The 19,485-nt window shown below is 37.3% G+C and overlaps 1 protein-coding gene across 2 annotated transcripts; it reads left to right on the plus strand.

Annotated features, from left to right (window-relative positions):
- The first annotated feature begins 799 nt into the window (after positions 1-799).
- On the plus strand, positions 800-19,279 carry HPRT1 (hypoxanthine phosphoribosyltransferase 1). 2 transcript variants are annotated; one of them, XM_026082711.1, is made up of 9 exons: positions 800-877; positions 1,867-1,973; positions 3,461-3,644; positions 9,203-9,268; positions 10,321-10,338; positions 12,617-12,699; positions 15,355-15,401; positions 17,620-17,696; positions 18,359-19,279. In XM_026082711.1, exons 1-9 carry the CDS (start codon positions 815-817, stop codon positions 18,404-18,406), a joined length of 693 nt encoding a protein of 230 aa, XP_025938496.1. In that variant the 5' UTR covers positions 800-814; the 3' UTR covers positions 18,407-19,279. The 2 variants fall into 2 exon arrangements, with proteins under 2 accessions (XP_025938496.1, XP_025938497.1); XM_026082712.1 differs by lacking the exon at positions 17,620-17,696.
- Positions 19,280-19,485: the final 206 nt, after the last annotated feature.

Raw genomic sequence — 19,485 nt, forward strand, 5'->3', positions numbered from 1 at the left:
TGTTTATTTTTAATTTATTTTTAATTTTTTCCCGCGGGCTGCCTCAGCGTGCCGAGGGAAGTTGTTGGCTCCCCCCCCCCACCCCCGAGGGTAGCGTGGAGCGGTGTTTTCCCCAATTAGCGGTCATTTCTCGAGAGGATTTAGAGCAAAAACACGACTAGGAGAGCCGGGGCTGCTCCTTCAGAAATTGCCGTGGAATAACTTCCCATCAGGAATTAAACCAACGTGATATAACTTCCTATTCCCCTCGCTGCTCCGAGCGTGCAAGGAAGAATCTGCTTTGTATCGTAAAACTCGGGAATGCTGCGTAAATAGCTTAGGATGTATTTTTGGAGGAAGAACATTCTGGGGATATATATATATTTTTCCTCATAAATGCACTCTCCTGAGGATGTTGCATGTTCATTTTTATTATTATTATTTTTTAAGCCAGCGCCTGGGGTTCGTGAGCGGCTGCAGTAGTTTGAAATACGTGTTGGTGCCTTCTGCTTTAGAGATGTGCTGACCGTACGGTTGCGACTGTAAATACGTGCAGTCCTCTTTCCAAAAATAAAAAAATAAAAAATCTGTGTGCAAAATCTGTAGGAAAGGCCCGTTCCTTGCCAAACGCAGCGAGCAAGGTTTATTAGATACCTTTGATATAATTGCTGGGCTAAACCATAGGAAAGTTCCATACCTTTGCGAAGGGACCTGCCTTATTATGTGAAATTGTAGCTTGCCCTGGATTGCAGGGACCCAGCTCAGGGAGTGGGTGCGCGGGCAGGTCCCGCGGCATCTGTTTCGGATGGAAGGGTATTTCTAGCTTCCATGTGAAATGCTCATTGCAGGTTACGCAGCAAAAAAACCCCACCTAAACAGTTGGCTGGTTGCAGGCCAGGTAAGTGCTTCCTGGGGCCCTGAAATGAGACTGTGTTCTGCAAGGGCAGTGGTAGCCAAAATGGGTCCTTAAAATGCCTGCCCTGGTGGGTTGTCGTTAATAAGCTTCAGTTTTCCCTCTGCAGTTCTTAACTTCTCTTAATACATGCAAGTGTTCAGCTACATAACCAAAAAATGAAATAATGAAAAAATTCATTGCAATTTTCTAGTTGCAACTAGGTTAAGGTTCAGGGAAACCTATTCTTGATGCTGTCATGACAATATATGCTGAACCTCACCAGTATTTGCTATAATTATATACATATGTTGATCCCTTGTCCTAATTAATATGCACTTGCTAATATTGCAAGCTGTTTCATACAGGGAATTTGCCCATGCGGAACAGGTTGCTGAAGTAGAGCTTTGATTTCTGATTCTGAAAGATTTTGAACTTCCATGCTTTCCAGATCGTGGTCAGAGAAGACTTGTTTCATAGGAACATAACTCGTCATGCTGATATAGCTGTCTTGTCTTGTGTTGAAAACTGGCACCTGTGTTTTGTTGTGATTTGGTGTTGTGGAGATTTGGAAGATGTCCATGTTAAAAGGTCTGATTGCTTAGCTGCAAAGGCAGGTTTTGCATTACACTTACTGAAATCAAAGGTGTTAAAAAGCTCCTTGATTTTTCATGAAATAAAGAGATTCATCGAGGTGCGGTAGTTCAATTTCTTGCTCTCCAGTGGGGGAGAACATTGTTAGGACCTCAAATAATTTCCTGCCCATACAACAGCCCATGTAGTATTTGAAACAACTCTTGTGAAACATAAGATTTTGTTAGTATAAACACTGTGTTCAGTGTGACTGATGCTTTTATATAGAGGGAAGGTAAGGTGATCCAGATGGGTGTAATGGATTTGATAGTTTATTGAACAGGGTGAAGGACTTGCAGAGCTTTTCTCCCTGCATACTTGCTATAAGACTTTGTAGAAATCTCACCTTATTTCCTTTGCAGATTGGCGATGATGAACAAGGTTACGACCTGGACTTGTTCTGCATACCTAAACATTATGCAGATGATTTGGAAAAAGTCTATATTCCTCATGGGCTCATCATGGACAGGTTTGTTTGACTTCAGACAGTACACTGCTCCAGCTGATTCCATGACACTGGAAAAAATGATCTTCCAGTGACAATTTTGCTGCCTGGTGACTGTCAGATTAATTTTAATTAGAGACTCAGACGTGCAAGTGTTAATTAACTCTTTATTGTATGGCTTCTAAGAGTTTGTACATTTGCTGTCACACTATTGTTTGGAAATTTTTCATAATTCTCGAGAGCATTTGTGGTACGTAGCAATATATGACTTTCTTTACAGTGTTTCTTTGATGTTTTTCCATCTTTAAATCTAATTAGAGCACATTATTTATTGAGTTAGTTTAGTCTGAAAATAATTATAATGTCTTGAATTTCCTTAGGACAGCAATGAAAGTAAATTATTAAGCACATCATCTTATACTTTTTCATGTTAGTATAGCAGACAAGTAATATCCAACATTCTCCTACTTTCTAGGAAACACATTAGTCTTTGCAAATACCAGTCTGTCACTACTTTGGTCACTGAAATCTGTTATGTGCTCTTAAAGTTTCATCTCATGCCATCAGAAATGAGTACAAAAGCCTATAAGGCATTTTTTGTTTTACTTTCTGTTTGATAGTTACCTAATTCCTCTTAACAGGATAAAAACAAATTCTGTAGAGGAGTTATTGGAGACACAGGACAATTAAAAAGTGGTTCTGAGTAGATCTTCCAGGAGATCTTGTAAATGGGAATGCATCTAGAGTTTGCATGGTGCTGGTTGATTAGAATAAAAAACTGTTTATAGGAATGTTTTTTATAAGTATTGTAAAACCTTTGTCTATGTATAGAAAAAAATGGACAGAGTACAGTTAAGTAATATGATGTAAAGTTTATAATTGTTTGCTGTGAGAAACCTGTTGTTGGCTGATACACAGTAAATACATACCATGCTTTCTAAAATAAATTGCAAGATAAATTTAGAAACAATGGTTGCAGAAAAACAGCACTGTGTTTTCTTGCTTTGCTTTGCTTTGCAGGTGTCATATTTTGGAGTTAGGACGAGTTTCTTGCATTCTAGCTTGTCAAAAACATAGAGGTCTAGTTTAAAATTTGAGAATTGTCTTGCTTCTTCTCAGTTAGTTAAGGGCTACTATCTTTTTTGTTGTATTAGTTTACATTGCACTGTGCCTGGAAACTGAACCTATCTTTTGGAGGGAGAAAAACACCTTTAGTGTCCCATATCTAACAGTAAAACAGCTTCAGGGCGTTCAGATTTGCTTTGGCTGAATGTGACGTATGAAAACAAGGGAGTTTGGCAGTGTTACTGTTAGATTAACCTTGAAAAGCAAAAGTTTGTTGACCAATAACGAGTAAAATGAGCTGAAGTGGTAGGCAAATATTTCAGAGGAAGATGTGTTTCTGAGCTTGGTGCCTATGTTTACTGCTATTGTTCACAATACAAAATACGGCTGCTCTAGTAAGCAAATTAATATGTTATGACAGCTGACTTTTTCTTGTTTTTGTTTAGGACGGAAAGACTGGCACGAGAAATTATGAAGGGCATGGGAGGACACCACATTGTAGCTCTCTGCGTACTCAAGGGTGGCTATAAGTTTTTTGCTGATTTATTAGACTACATCAAAGCATTGAACAGAAACAGTGACAAATCAATCCCCATGACCGTAGACTTCATCAGGTTGAAGAGTTACTGTGTAAGTATATCTGCAATGCTGTGCAATTTTTATATAAAATTTACTAACTTAAAGTTATTGAAAGAGATGGCCTAATATTGTTACTGCCTAAATGTGCTAATAATATACGAATAATTAAGGGAATTAAGAGGATGGGGGAGGGATAATGAAAAAGTAGTCACAAGTTAATTTGTTGTTTCTCTGTCTGTTTTCTTTCAAAGCTTGTTCTCCTCCTCAGCCCAGTAAAACCCTTTTCTAGAGCAAAGAAATCCTTTCCATGTCCTTTACTTATTTAGCAATTTCCTTGCTGGCCACTACCCAAAGTCTAAAACTGTTGTTCTAGAATAATACAGAGGGTTCTCCTGCAAATTTTTCCTAGGAGATTTTATATGGCTTAGACATCATTTATTGGATTGGAAGACTTGAAAACTGCAAAAACAGTTATACCTGAGTTCCTGACCTTATCTTTTGTTTGGCTCAACCAAATAATGAATAATATGACAGATGTTTTTGGCCTTGAAGAAATACTAAACCAATAAAACTAGATTTATGATCAGTGGCCACTGAATACAGTGCTGACTTCTAGACACTAGATGTAGGTTGATGTAGATGTAGGCTTTACATTTTTGGAAAATAATTCATTTTCATTCTAAACAGAAGGATTTAACTTTACAGGGAAATGGGGCATTCAGTAACATGAGGTAATGTGTAACTTTTATAAAAGGAAGCATGAAGCTATGCTGGGCAAGCCAGAAGAATAAGTAGATGTATGTAAGTACTATATGCTTCCTGACTTAGCAAAAGCCTAGTCGTGTGTTTTCAGAGTAGTATCTGCAGGTATTTTGGATTTATTCCATAAAACTATTTGTAGTGTGGGAATACATTTTTTTGGTTTCACTTTATATTTCTCTTATTTCTTTATATTCACTTTAATTGTTTCACAAGGTTATGCTGTTAGCTCTGTGTCTCAGCAACTTTGTATTCCAATTAGCAATTTAAACTATTTGTCTCAGTTGTGGAGGAGTACCTAGTCCAGTGGAAAAAAAATGGAGATTACTAAATTGGAAGTTCAGCTTCATCATTCATTTCATTAAACCACAGAAACAGAGATAAAGTTATTTGCAAGAGTTAGTTTTGACTGTAGAGGGACTTTATAAATTCAGGTATTGCTGCAGAGTGATGTGTTAAAATTTCACTTTAAAGCATGGCTCAAAACTGGGTAGGATTTGCTCTAGTCTGTTTGTACAGAGAGCGGTCCTGATCCCCCAAGGTACATCCCAGCTGGCCATTCAGGGGTTACCAGGAAAACATGTTTGCATTTCCTGAACATGGGGCAGCAGCCGGTTTAGCTACACTTCTAAAGGGAAGGCAAGGTTGGGCAGAAAGGGACGTGCCACCCTTTTGTTGCATCTCGTAAGGCACTCTGTGCACGTGTACCCTGCTTGAAAATAATGGGCAAGAGCTGCTTGGCATGCTTTCCTCCGCTCCACCCCGAAGGATTCTGGCTCCTTCTGCTAGTCCATTTAACCACTAAGCCACCACATGCACGTATATTCTGCCTGTAAAAACCACAAATAGAAACCTGAATGTCTCTCTCACAGAATAATATGTTAAAGAATAGGAAATGGTGACTCCCACCTCTTTTGGTTAGGAAACTTCTTATCTTCTGCTTTCTTGCAGGAACATTTTCAATTAACTTATTTGACTTATTTAAATAATGACATAAAAACTACACTTTCTCTCCACCATTGCTCTTTCCACTTCCCAATGAACTTGGAAAAAACACTTGGAAAATCTTGGAAAAATTACTTTGTTAAAAAGCAAGGCTGCCTTACGTAGTATGTTTTCTGTATTCATCTTTTTGTGGGCATTCTTGCATTTATTTCTTTGCTGCTGCTTTTCGTGTTTATTACACCCCAGAACTATGGTACCCTGGTATTATCAGCGGGGTAAGCAGCAAAATAAGTTTTATGGAAATTAAAGGCCTATTTTCCTGACACTTTTGTAGTAATAAGGAGTAAGTGGAGAGAAATGCGGAGGAATTCAGACAGTAAGCTGTGTAAGCAGAATGTTTTTCTTGAGGTGTTGGCTTCAGGGTTTTTTGGTTTTGTCAGGCAATTACATGAAAGAATGTTTTCTTGTTCTAGATGAGTGAGGAGCTCCTGTTACCTGATGCCTCCACTAGTACAATATTTACGAGCATTTCATTTCTGTTGACTCTTTGGTGGTTATTAATATCCAAACTTCTGTTCGTTAGATTATGTAACATGATGGACTGGATAAGATTGTTCTAGCATGAACATGTGTGTAACTGATTGACTAGCTTTTCCATTAGTAATGGTGTTGGCACTCTTAAGTCCTTCTCTGTAGTTTTTAGCTGAGATTCTCAGTGTTCTTTTAAATGAAGGAATCCACATTTTAATGATGGGAAAACTCACAAAACATAATGAGTGTTGAAAGTAGAGCTAGCTCTCTTGTCATTGTCTTTGAATACAAGTAGTAGATCATGTTGCCTGCCTTTAGAGACTGGGTAAAAAGAGGTTAAAAATACCATGGTCACATAAACAAAGCAGCTGAACTTTTGCAATGATTCTGAAATCGATGTTCTATTCTTATTTCAAATTATAATTTAATATTTACAAGTGTGTGGGCTTTGTGTGTTGGAATGCAACGTTCATACTGTGAGTCCCCCCCAAAATGATCCTCCAAGATAACTAAGATGATCAAGCTGTAAGTAAACTTCGCTTATACCTCTCACTTCTGGAGTCCATACACATGAATTTTAATGATCTTCTGTTAAGAACTAGAAAGATAGCAATTGTGAACAAAGCCAGAGCTCTGTATTCTTGACAGACAATTTATTTTGTACGTGCTGGAAGAATTGTATATCGCCAGTCTGCTGCATTTAAATTTGGAAATGAGCAAAAGTTGCTTGTGTGGTCAGGAAGGGCAGCCAAGAGACGACGGGTGTGTTGCACTGTCGTTCAGGGAAACAGGGCTTTTTGGTGGAGTTCTGCTGCTCGGAGGTAAAATCTGGCTGGGCTGGTCAATACAGTATTCTGAAAGATCTGGTGATAGCCATGTCTTACAGCAAGTACTGTAAGGAATTTAAAATGTCTTTTTAAAAGGTGATTTCTGAGCCACTTGCCAGGGGTTACCATCTTGTAAAGCATTATTGTTTTTCAGCAATGACAACAGGGAGGCCATGAAAAAGAGATCTAAACAACAAATCTCTTACATATTAAAACGTGAAGCATTAAGGTCTTACCAGTACCGAAATCAGAAATAATTATTTTTAAGATAATTAAAACATTGCTTAATTATTAAACAAAGTTCTTTCCAGTGGAATCTGGTTACGGCCAGTGTTGGAAATTCTTTAACTGTTTTTTATCCTCTAATTTTTCAGGAATGTAGTACCTATGTAGGAATGCAGGCCAGTGAAGATCTATGCTTTGCATTAAAAAGTTTAGTAATTTGTATGGTTGGTGGTGGGAAGGAGAAGGAAAGCTTTTGTAGGTTAGATTGTTCTTCTCTGCTGATCATCGTACTTTAATATGCATAAGCCAAAGGTTTACAGTAATCTACAATTTTGTGGTGTTCATGTTTGAGCATAGTGTTTTGCTCTGTAGCCAAACATCGTTAGCAAGCTGATCTTATGCATGTACTGAGTGCAGGCCTGCCATCTATGCACGTAAGTTTAAAGCAACAAATATCTGTAACATCTTTCTCCATCATTCTTTTGTAAAGAATGAGGCTTTTTACATCCTTTCATGGAGGAGAATGAAATCCATGTTAGTGTAGAAATAGATAAAAGAGAATCCTGTAATATAAACGAGGATAAGTTTAAAGAAGAAGCTGTCATTTAAGATAATTTTAAGATAGGGTGAACACAGGAAATGCACCTTAGCATTATGAATGCAGTGCTTAACTGAATCACATTTTTGTGGTTAATCTAACCAATATCTCACGTATTCAGTAGCAGCCTGCATGTCTGCTGGGTCAAGCAGCGACAAGTCATTTTGGACATCCTTTTTTTGGATTGTTTCAGCAAAGTGGTGTTGTCACCGTTCAGTTTAGTTGCTGTTTGTGCAGTTAACAGTGAATGTTCTAACGGAACATAGCATTTCAGTGAAGCTTTGCAGTGGTATAACTAAAACTACTGTTTTCTTTAAAATACACAGGGTAAAACTGAAAAGATATAATAATAAATTTGTTGTTGTGTCATAGAAATCTTAAATGGTAAATATCCGTTAGTCTTCTCATTTGCTTTTATATACCTAGAGCTGTCACTGCTTCTTTATGGAGAACATCCCAGAATGTTGACATCACTCTCCAAAGGATTTCAATATATTTTCTCTTTAATATCATCCCAGTACACCTTGTTGTGTACTCAGTGTGTGTCTCTAAATCATTTGTTTTCCCTTTTTTGTGATAACGTTTTTAGTTCTTGCCTACAGTTCATATAGCGTGCATGTGTCTTCTTTCGGCTGTAAAAACAGGAAGTTGCATGTGCCTGTCTCTCCAGTCCCTCGTGGTCCCCCCTCTCTCGTAGCTGCCATTTCTGGGTTTGGGAAGGAACTGCTGCTTAGCTATGTGTCTGCAGAATTAGGCAAGGCGGCACTTGGGCTTTAAGGTGCAGCAGCAAGGTAAATAATGCGGGGTTTCTAAAAGGAAGATGTGTGGTAGGAGAATAAGTTTTTATATGTGATATTAACCTTTGCCTAAAAGGATTCAACTGTAGGATTGTGACATCTCATCTCTAAGTAGTATAATAATGAATATAATGCATCTAATATGAACTATGAGACCCCTTCGAGGTTTAAAATCACTTGAATGCTTTTAAATCAACTGTACAGATTTAGCTATGAGGCACTCCCAGCAGTTTTTTAAATTTTCTTATATAACAGCTCATTGACGTTTGTATCAAAGTTTCGTTTTCCTGGAGCAAAACGCCATGTTGTAGGGATAGGATTGTGTACCTGGGTTGCAGTTTAGTTACTGTAATAACTAGTGTGATCATTATTAATATTTGTTGTAAAGTAGGCAAACCTTAACTTTTCTGGCCATTTTTTAACTTTTATTTCTGATTATTAATGGATGCCTTGTCTGCTGGCTATTTTTGTTACTGTTGTGATTGCCTATTTTTATTCAAAGAGTAAGGCTTTATAAAGCATTAAAGTTTAAAATGTAAGTTGCCTGCTGTATAGTAGCATGCAGCTTGGAAACTGAAGTGTTTCTTTTCTTACTTCCTTGTCTCTAGTGAATGTGTAGCAGGTCATAATATCTTTTTATATATATATATATATATATATGTATCTGCAGTGGTCACAGATGAGAGATGGTGTCTGTGTTTATGCAGATCTCTTGCCAGTCTTTCATGCAAAATAACATCTTTGAACTTGATTACTTGTAAGTTCTTAGTTAGCGGAGAGATACTCATTGGTGCTGTGTTTCTGAAGGCATGAAGTTCTTTCTCCCTGATGTTCACTGATTACGTACTTTGCAGTTTTGATCGTCAATGAAAGAAAAGTTATTTTAATTCTGGTAATGCTAATGCTCCCCCTCTTCTTTCTTATTAGAATGATCAGTCAACTGGAGATATAAAAGTCATTGGTGGGGATGACCTCTCAACCTTGACTGGAAAGGTATGGCTCTTCATATGTTTTAAAAAAAAAACCCTAATAATAATAACCAAAACCCCCCTAAAGAACACAAATACCTGTATGCTTTTAAGGCTGCTCTTTTACTATGTGGAGATTATATAGGGTTTAAAAAATGAAAACTGAAGAATTTTCTTTTAAATATTTGCCTGATAGCAAAAGTCTAACTTGGAAGTGCCCACTTTATACCAGGAGACTGGATAAGCACCATCAGAGCCATCAGTTTAGTTTGAACTTACAAAATAACTATTCACTGCCTTTAATATCAGCAAGTTTTAGGAGACTGTTTTTTCTGCAGTGTCTCAAAAGAGTAAACTTGTGTGGGTTGTTGTCTACAAATTTTACCTGTGAAAGAGTGGCTTTATTTATTTGTATTGGTGCTCCACTAAAGTAGTGAAGGGAATTCATTCTGCCTAGACAGGTAACTTGCAGACCTTAGTTAGGAACTGAGGTTCCTGTTACAAGGCAGCGAAGAGAATATAAATTGGGAATCTGCTTTTCTCCATTGAATGCACAGCAAGCGTTGAGCTAGACATCTACGATTAGAACATGAGTGCCTCCTGTTCTGTCAGAACACATTACTTTCCCCCTAATTACACATAAGCAATCTTTAAAGCATATATATCACATTTCAATATATAAGATGTAGTTTTGGCAGAACTGTACATGTCTTTGTAGTGTGACACTCTGCAATAACAGGCTCTGCATTCTAAGCATATGAATTGTGTAGACTCTGTTGTGATCTGTTTTTGCATGGATCTATAATTTTCCAAGTCTGAATAGTTTAAAGAACAATTTGTAGTCAGCCTGAGATACTGAGGAGAATGTCATTGCCAACTAATTGTTATTAGAGCATCAGAAATGTTAACTAAATAGAATATGCTGTTACATGTGTGAACATATGTAAATGATGGTGCAAATGTTTAACTACATTGGAAATTTAATTAAGTAATAAGTTACAGAAAATAACATGTCTAAGAAATGGCATATTCTCTAAACACTAATGGATTTTTCTTATCTTTTTTTCTTCCCACCAGAATGTTTTGATTGTAGAAGTAAGTATTATGTTTCACTTTGTGGTTTTAATGTGTGACTGGTGAAAGAGTTCAAATAGACGTTGTTCTTAAACCAGAAAATCTCCACTTTCTGGAAGCCTTGAAATCTGATTCCAGGTCTGAGTGTTGGAAGTGGTCTCTGAATTTGAAATGATCTGTGCCCTTACTTTTAGGGGCATGTAAAACCCAAAATTGAATTCTCAAATTGCATCCAACTGTACCAAATGTAACAAGGGAAAACATCCATTTAAAATGGTTTGCTGTTTGCATTTGCTTTCAGTTTTCTGTGATTATGTCAATTCTAATATGTTGGTTTTTGTTTTTTTGTTTTTTTTTAAGTAGTTTGAACAAAGTGAAATTAAGCATATTAAGTTCTGGATTTGTAACAGCAGGCTGGGAAATTTAACTGCAGGGGTAGAAAGAGCTTCCTAATAGAAACATCTTTAAATATGTGAAAAACAGAGCTAAGCCCAATGTCCCTACATATAATTTGTTTACATAGAGAATGCTAATTCATAATTAGCATTATGCTATTGCTAAGTTCCTGTTCCTCTAGCTTGTTATGGTTCTTTGGATGTTATCAAGTACAGTGCACCTCAGTTTGATTTTCTATTAGATATTGTTGCTTAATTTGTGCTTTAATACCCCTTTCTTGATGGACAGTGTTGCTTATGTTCAGTAAGTATTACTTTTTCAAAGGGTGTTCTTGAGTAAGATCGCTGATCTCAGGATAGAGAAGCGGAGGCAGGAGACAGGAAAAATGGGCTTGCAATTTAATAATGTCCTAAGGCTTCAAATAATGGAAATAATTTTCGTCTTAATCTGAGAAAACTGTGGCAGCTGATTCCACAAGCAAAAGGGAGTAATGCCTCTTTGTCATCAAGTGTGTTTTTATGCATGTCTGTTCTAATTTGAGAAGGTTATCTTATTCCCCAGGAAACACATTCGGTTCTAAAACTCCTACCAAAGTAGTATGTGTACAGCAGTCATCTGTGTGAGCAGTGGCGTCCTTTGAGGTGTATTTTGCTTYAGATAGACAGATGCATTTAATTATGTATCTGCTCCATTTCAGATGAATGTATGTCTTTAAAGTCCCAGACAGCTAAATAGGTTGGTTTCTCATCTGTTCAGTGAATCATCTATTCAGTGACATGTCTTATACATTGTCTAATAAGAACCCTTTTACAAATCACCATTTTAACTGTCAAAYAATAAAAATGCATGTTTACTGTAGCTTTAATATCCTGTGCACCAGAGTGCTGGAATTTTCCATACGGCATCCCTTTGATGTGCAAAAAATCTCTGACGAATGGAGATCCACCACAATAAACAGAGAATCAAACAATGCCAAGATCAATAATAGGTTTTATTTTGGTTTTATGTAAACCAAATTTATGTAAACCAAATTTAATGCAACTATTGCTTGAGTTTATAGCCATGACTGGAAGCATTAAGTATTAAAGATGATATAGCTGACAGGTGTTTTGTTGAATTATTTTATTTTATTTTAATTGAGAGTCATGGGAAGATAACCTGAAGCAAGGGCATTACTGTTTCGGTGTTATCCACTTCATCACTTCACATATTGAAGGCCTTGATTTCAGGCCTTGATTTGAGTTCAAATGAGGAGACTCAGTAATTCTGATGCTTTAGTCTTAACCCATATATTATTTTTTCCTTGTTCTATGTGCAGTGGGTGAGATTAAAATGGTGTGTCAAGCTTCATTTTACTATGTTTGAACATAGACTTTAGAATTGCACCAAGCTATTGCCAGTGTAGTTTCTTTGGCTACTTCTTGGATCCGTAATGTAAATTCCATTGCTTTTTCTTTAATTGTATTAATGGATTATTCTAAATATTTTCCCTTTTCTTACTTTCCTTTTCTTTCTGTCATATACATCTGTCTGTGTAACTGGACTCAACTGCAAGACTAACGTTCTTCATATAATATTACAATTAAACTTTTTTTGTCTGATAGCTGCCACGAGCACAAGCCATAAAATCTCCACAAGGAGCTGAGAAGGCCATAGTTCAGTAACTGTTTTCAAAACAGTTGTTACCCACAGCAGTTAAACTGTTGTTAAAATGTTTGATCACTTTGCTGGGCATAGACACATCAGCATAGTATGGTCTTTTATATCTCACTTATATTTGATTATGAACAGTATTTTAGCGTATTCCCATGCTATTATGGTTGAAAGATTTATTTGGTAAGAACCTGAGAATGCTACTCTGACAGGTTTAATATCCTTTCTTACGTGAGATTTTTATTTTCAGGATATAATTGATACTGGTAAAACAATGAAAACGTTGCTGTCTCTACTTAAGCAGTACAATCCAAAGATGGTGAAAGTAGCCAGGTAACCTTTTAATTATGAGTATTTCACCTTAAGAATGACACACAGTGTGAAAAAGTAGCATAGAATACATTTCCATGCAACAGAAGTGGGAGGGAACATTTCTGTAGGAGTCATATATGACGTGATCTGTTGAGTTTAGTATTTTGTTTAAACTCCAAAAGCACTTTTGCTTGTTATGAAAATATGTGTTCATTTAGGCTGGCAGAAACAATATTCTCTTCTTTCCAATTCTATTGCTGGAAGGATTTGCATGTTCAGAAAGGGATAGTTTGTGCATGTCTGGTACATCTGTTGGAATATCATATTATGGTAAGGTTTGTGGGGTTTCTCTCTCTCTCTTTCTTTCTTTTTTTTTTTTTTTTTTTTTTTTTTCTGAGCATGGTAATATGAAGTTCCTTCTCAGCTATAAATTTAAATTTACCACTGAAGTCCAACTTAGGTTTAGAAGTATAGAGAAGAATTTAAATATTTTGGGCTTAAAAAAAAACCAAACAACTTCAAGTTGGTTGAGGCTTTTTCACATTTCCCCAAATTAGTTCATAAATATAGACTTTCTTCCTAGCAACTGGGATAAGAAAAATATCAGTGGTTGTCTTTTATGTATTTGTAGTACCTATCTGAATGTTTTTATTTTTATTTGTCACTTCTGTATACTGCGGTTGTGTACCTGTGCAATGGAGATCTTTCTTGGTCTGCCTTGCAGGATTTAATCGTAGAATTAAGCTAATCTGTACTCTAACATTACTGTTTGCATAGTGCGCATAGTGTAGCTGGGCTTTAGAGGTCACACTATGAGAGTCACCAGCCATATGGTCCTCCAGGCTTTTCTGCTTAGTTGCATCTTTTAATCAAATAGTTTCAAAACATTTTTTAATTAAATAACTTACAACTAATAAGAAACGTAGAGGATAATTTTATATTATCAACCAATATCAACATGCCTCCTACTTCTTTTTAAATTGCGTCTTTCACGCTGCTGTGCTGTGGTTGTGTATTTTACAATAAAAGCATGATTGCTGGGGATTAGAGATAAACCAGAGTGGGGCAAAATATCTAATCAGTTGTGTTGCCATAACAATACCAAAACGGTCGTTAGAGGTACTAGAACAGCTCTTCTTGCTGATAATCTGGTGGTGACCTGTTGAAGGTGAAATTGTTTAGTATTTCTCCCTGGCCTGATAAATGTGCCAAATTTTAAATGTTTGTCATTGAAAAGTGCCCTATCATTGCAGTGTACCTCCTGAGTAGAATATAATATGAGCAAAGTCCGGTTTCCTATTTTTTAAACCTGTTGCAGTAACTTGGGTCTGTCAAAGACCTGAGCAAAGTAAACGTGATCATTGTAGACAGTCTTAAGTATAAAGGTGTTCTTAGTTACTTCACTTGCCTTGCTTTTTTTTTTTTTCTCATTTTCTTTCTCTCTGACAAGTGATAGAGTTGTAGCAAGGTGATGCCAATTAATGCTAACATGATTTGTGGTTTGTTATATTAAAGCCTACAACGATACTCAAAAATTAAGTCTTTCTGATAGAAGTTTCTGAATGGCTAAAACTGAAACTGTGAACCTGACAAATGCCCCCCACCTTGCGTGGCGGTCCATCAGCGAAGGAGGTCTGTGCTTATGCACAGCTGCTCATGGCTGGCTCTGAACTCAGGAATATTTTCTAGACTAAGGGACTCTGTTCTCAGGAGAGCATCTGCATTGACAGTACCAGATTCTCCTCCCTGCCCCCCTAAGAAGACAGGGTAATCGTAGTAGCTTATGGGGGAAACCACAAATGGAAGTACCTTAAATTTCAGAGACTGACAGAACATGCTCTGATTAAGCAATAGAGACCTCTTCCCTTAAACAAATGGCTATCGAGAATATGGATCAGCTCAGGCTGTCTTTACATTTAGCCATCAACCACCTTCCCTTTTCCTCCCAAAGTCTCCCTGTCTCAAAGGCAAATGTCAGGCATGTGGGAACTTCTTACAAAAGGTAGAAATGCTCAGTTGAATGAGTGAGTCAAATTAAACTGGCAAGGCATTTCTCCTTACTACAGCACCCCCAACTGTACATCTCCATGTTTTCTACTTCTCCAACTATTACTTCTGGAAAAGTGGAGCTGGTGTAATGCTTGTATCACTTTATCCTCAAAACCGATTACATTTTATTTATGGGGGTAATTAGTGCTGCCAGTGAAAAACAGTTGAGGACACGTTGCACAAGTGCAATTGAGGATACTTTAACCAGCTGAACTTTTGTTTCATAGTGCTCATGCTTTTCAAAAGAGCTTTGYTGGCCTGGCCAGGTCCCAAGTTGTCACCTGTAAACCCAAGTGATTGTACCTGACRTTTCTAAACACACACAGAACCTCATTAAGTCACTTTTCACAATGAAAGTCCATCCAGAGCAGTATCTCTTAGCCTCTTTCTCACAGACCCGTTASTTATTCTTAGGCTATAAACTGTTCATGATTTTAAGTCTTGATTCTGTCATTATGACCAGCTACATCTGCAAATAAAATAGTATGTTTAAGATGTGCATAATTATGCTTTCAATTGTACATGTTCAGTCTCACTGAAGGCCAAATTCAGCCTGTCATTAAAAGTCTTAAATCTTTGACCTGCTGCTTTTCCATGTTTCAGTTTTACATTGGTTTTATTTGACAGTTTGTTGGTAAAAAGAACTCCTCGAAGTGTGGGATATCGACCAGACTGTAAGTGACTTTTTGACAACCATCATTAATTTTTAAAAGTATGTCAGTGCATTGTGTACTGTTTGATCAAAGTCCAGGAATGTTCCAAATAAGTTTTCACTAATGATTCTTGATTGATTTTGCTCTTATTTAGGGGATTTAAATATTTGTAATATATTTTGACAGAGTTAATATGGGTTTGTTCTTCTTTTAGCTTACTTTTTGGTAATATATTTTACTATATGAAAAGGAAACTTTGATATTTTGGTCCAGGTTGATCCCTTTTCTGGTGGAAGTTCTCCCAACCTGCATGTAGTCAAATGCTTTTGATAAGCAGAATTTGCTGAATTCACCTTTGACACTTTGGGGAGTGATTCAGGTGCCTAAACATTAGCTGCCTAATGTCACTTGGATGCCCCCAGGTATCTAACTAAGATGGACAGAATAGGTAGCAAGTCTGAAACAGGTTTTATAGCGAAAGGGTGTCTAAAATGGCACTAAAACAGTTATTTTTAAGTATCTGAATTACTCCCTTCCTGTCTTCTCCTATCCATCCCAAGACTTTAAGGAAAGGGGCAGCATCCAGAGCAGGCGGTTCTACCAGAGTGACAGCTGCTCTTGGCTCTGCAAGAGCTGAGTGATTTGTCCCTGTCCCAGAGACCTGAATTCCTGTTAACCTGGACTATGTACTTTCCGTGAGGAAGTCGAGGGAATTTAGCAGCAGAATCACATCCTCTTCCTCCTCTTTCCTGAGGCTGTACAATATTCTTAAACTCAAATTTCTAGGTGCCTTAAAAGCTTACTTCAGGCGCTCTCCTCAGTTAAGGATGTCCCTCTTTCTTGAGATCTCATTATAGGCTTAGCTGGATTAATGGGTCTGCCTTTGGAGCCCCTCCAAGCAGATGGGTTGTTTTGCCGTCTGCCCACAGCAATAACCTGCTCAGGACAGAACACATGATCTCCAAAAGTGAGAGACAATGAGGCGTTTATGGCTGGGCCTCTCTTTTATCCCCTAACCCAGGACGGCAAAGTAGCCTCTAAACATCACCTTAATTTTTCCAAGAGAGGATACAGCCTTTCATTTGAATTATATGATTTAGAATTACATGATTTATCTGTGTCTTTTCTTTCCTGAGCCTCATTGTAGCCAAGAAGAGAAAAACATCCCAGCTTTTATGTGGTCGGGAGTCTTTAATTTTCGCTTGAGTCAACAAAGCATTTGGAAATTTCCCTAGGTTGTTTTATAGCGTTTGTGGACGGGTTAGACTGATATTGCCTGACCATCCCCAAACTGTCCTGCTAGGGTCATACCCATTTAGACGATCTGTGGGCTGGCTAGTGTGTTCTTTTTAGGTAGCTTCTCTGAAAAAAAAGAATATATATCTGTTTCTGAAACCTGCAAGTGACTCCATAAAGAGCAGAGGGCCCTTCGCGCTTTGCTGTCCTCTGTATCAAGGGAGCAGCATCCAAGATGTGCCTTAGCAGAGCTGTCCTGCAACCATAGCACGTTCTTACATCTCCAGTCCGTGAGCCACAAGAGCAGAGTCCATTTGGATGGTTACTCAGCCACGAGGGATCGGTTCCCTGCAGTAATGGTGGTTCTTCCCGATGTTTGCACTATTCCATTCTCACTCTCTTAGCTCTTCGCAGAGGGTCCTGCTGGACTTGCGTATTTGTAGTTGTGAAGGAACTGAGGGCTGAACCATGCCTTCCCGTTACGCCCTTGGGTAGAGAGCGCTGTAAGGGTACCCGAGGTGTAGGCCTCCCTCCCCAAAGTGCTGCCTTTTGAATGATATCGCAAGGGTAACTTGTGCTACGCACACCAGTTCCACTGCTTGCGCACAGGCATTTCAAAGAAAGTGCTGGGAAATACCGACTCTTTTATATATTTACAAAATTTGCAGAAAATTTTAAAAGAATTTCACGTTCTGATGAGAATAGCCTGTCTGCAGATTAAATGTTTCCATTCATTTCTTGCAGACTGCACGCAAGCACCATGCTGCTGCTTGGGAGCCAGTGAATAAATCTATTTAATTTTGTTTTAGTTGATGAATGRAATCAAGGAAGTAAATTAACATTTTAAATAGCTTGAATATTAATCTTAGAATACTTGGGTGGAACAAAAAAAATGAAGTAGGATACTTGCTTCTTTATAAAATTCCAGATTATCTCTCTAAAAAGGTTTAATGAATTTTAGGAAGTTTTTTCTAACGTACTGGTGACTTATGGTCTTTTTCAGTTGTTGGATTTGAAGTGCCAGACAAATTTGTTGTGGGATACGCCCTAGATTACAATGAATACTTTAGAGATTTGAACGTAAGTAATATTTTTGTCCATTTAAAACTAGGGAGGAGGAAGGAAGAGAAGTCTCTTCACACCACACTCCTTCCTCAGTGTAAATCATGCCTCATGTGCAAATCTGTTTTGCTAGTGATGCAACGATGAGAGCAAACCCTAGAGCACCAGGACAGCATTTTGGTGCTATTAAGAAACCAATATTTATTGTGTTTTCAGCTTCATAAAGAGTGGAGGCTACACATTTCCTATGAACTATCTTTGAAATAATGTGACAATTTGTGTAAAGTTTCTCATCTTACCAGGTGTCCACAACAAATAAGTGCATTTGCTTAGTTACATGTGGGTTAGAGGAGAGAGACCTTGTAAGTTCAAGAGGGGTCCACTTTTTATTCCAAGTCATTAATTTCTTCATCTGGGTCTCTCAAAGCCTGTGGCAGACATTGGGTGAGATAATTAACAGGGAGGAGAAAGAAGGCAATGTTCAGATTTTTGACCAGCAAAAGACTTAAATTACTTTGCATGAACAATATCACAAGATTATTACATTTAGTACTGAAATGTATAAGCATGCTTTAATTTTTTTTTCAAAAGTGCGTTATTGAGTAAGTATTTAAAATAACAGTCTCTTGTTCATAGAAAAGTAATGTCTAACCGGAGCTTTTTATTTTATTTTGTTTCAGCATATCTGTGTGATCAGCGAGACAGGGAAACAGAAATACAAAGCATGAAAGCTTCAAGTGCTGTGACAACAGAGCTTTGAATTGTTTTGTTTACTGAGTCCTATCTTTCACAGGCTTCAACTCTGGTACACCAGCTAAAATTGTAGAATGCCCCAGCCCCATTGTCATATACTTGCTATAACTTATTGCATGTACAATATAAGAATCTTGTCTTGTTCATTTATATTTTAGAAATGTAAACAACTAGTGCAATTCTGCACTCCTTATTTTGATTTGCACTATGACTCTACCGACTATTGCTGCCCCTGGTTGGGTTTTGCTGTTTGTGAGCTCCGGAGTCTAACTCTTGCAGTGGTAAATTGCTTAAACCTCATCAACCCAGAACTGAAATAGTTCAAGTACTGTAAATGTAAAACATTTTATGATAGGGAAGTCTATTAGTAATATTTTTAAAATCTGTAATTTAAGTTTTATATTTTAATGCACAAGTGTGATTGTGATTATTGGATAGTTGCACCTTTGGGTGTTATAAAGCATGAGGAGCAGCCAGTTACAGTATCTGTAATCTCTGAGGAGCTCATCCAAATCTCCTGGAGTTGCCTTATTGCTGGAAAGGAAGTCTGGGTGAAAAATGTCTTTTTTTGAGCTATAAGGAGACGGAATGACAAAACAGAATGTTTAAAATCTAGTTTTAGTTGAGCTGCCCATTTCTGTTAGATTTTTTTTCTTTAAAAATATTCATCAGCCAGTGGAATTGCCTTTTAAATCTAAACAATTTTAATATATTTGTGAAAAAAGTATTGTAATGTTTACTTTATAAGATCTACAAAACAAAGTACTATAAATAAAGGCTGTCTCTTTAAAAGAAGCCCCATATATCTATGCCACTCATTCCATATATTAAAGTGCTCTTGGAATTTTCTTCTCACTAGTATTTTTTATAAGTGTTTCTATCGGTGAAGGCAGACTCGCTGCATTTATCTCCATAGGCCTTTTGGTTAACATTATGCAGTCTATAGGAGATGATGAAGTGCTGAGGAAAAAAATACCGAAACACTTATGTTCGATAACCAAGCCAGATTTCAGAAAAATTGCTGTTTTAAGCACTATTGTTCTGTTTTGGTAAA

Source organism: Apteryx rowi, unplaced genomic scaffold (assembly GCF_003343035.1).
Source record: "Apteryx rowi isolate R43461 unplaced genomic scaffold, aptRow1 scaffold_59, whole genome shotgun sequence".
Lineage (NCBI taxonomy): Eukaryota > Metazoa > Chordata > Aves > Apterygiformes > Apterygidae > Apteryx > Apteryx rowi.

Coding starts and splice junctions, on each gene's coding strand:
- HPRT1 (XM_026082711.1), top strand. CDS start 815: ATGCTCATTGCAGGTTACGCAGCAAAAAAACCCCACCTAAACAGTTGG. Junction 1,974..3,460: donor CATGGGCTCATCATGGACAG/GTTTGTTTGACT, acceptor GTTTTTGTTTAG/GACGGAAAGACTGGCACGAG. Junction 17,697..18,358: donor AATACTTTAGAGATTTGAAC/GTAAGTAATATT, acceptor ATTTTGTTTCAG/CATATCTGTGTGATCAGCGA.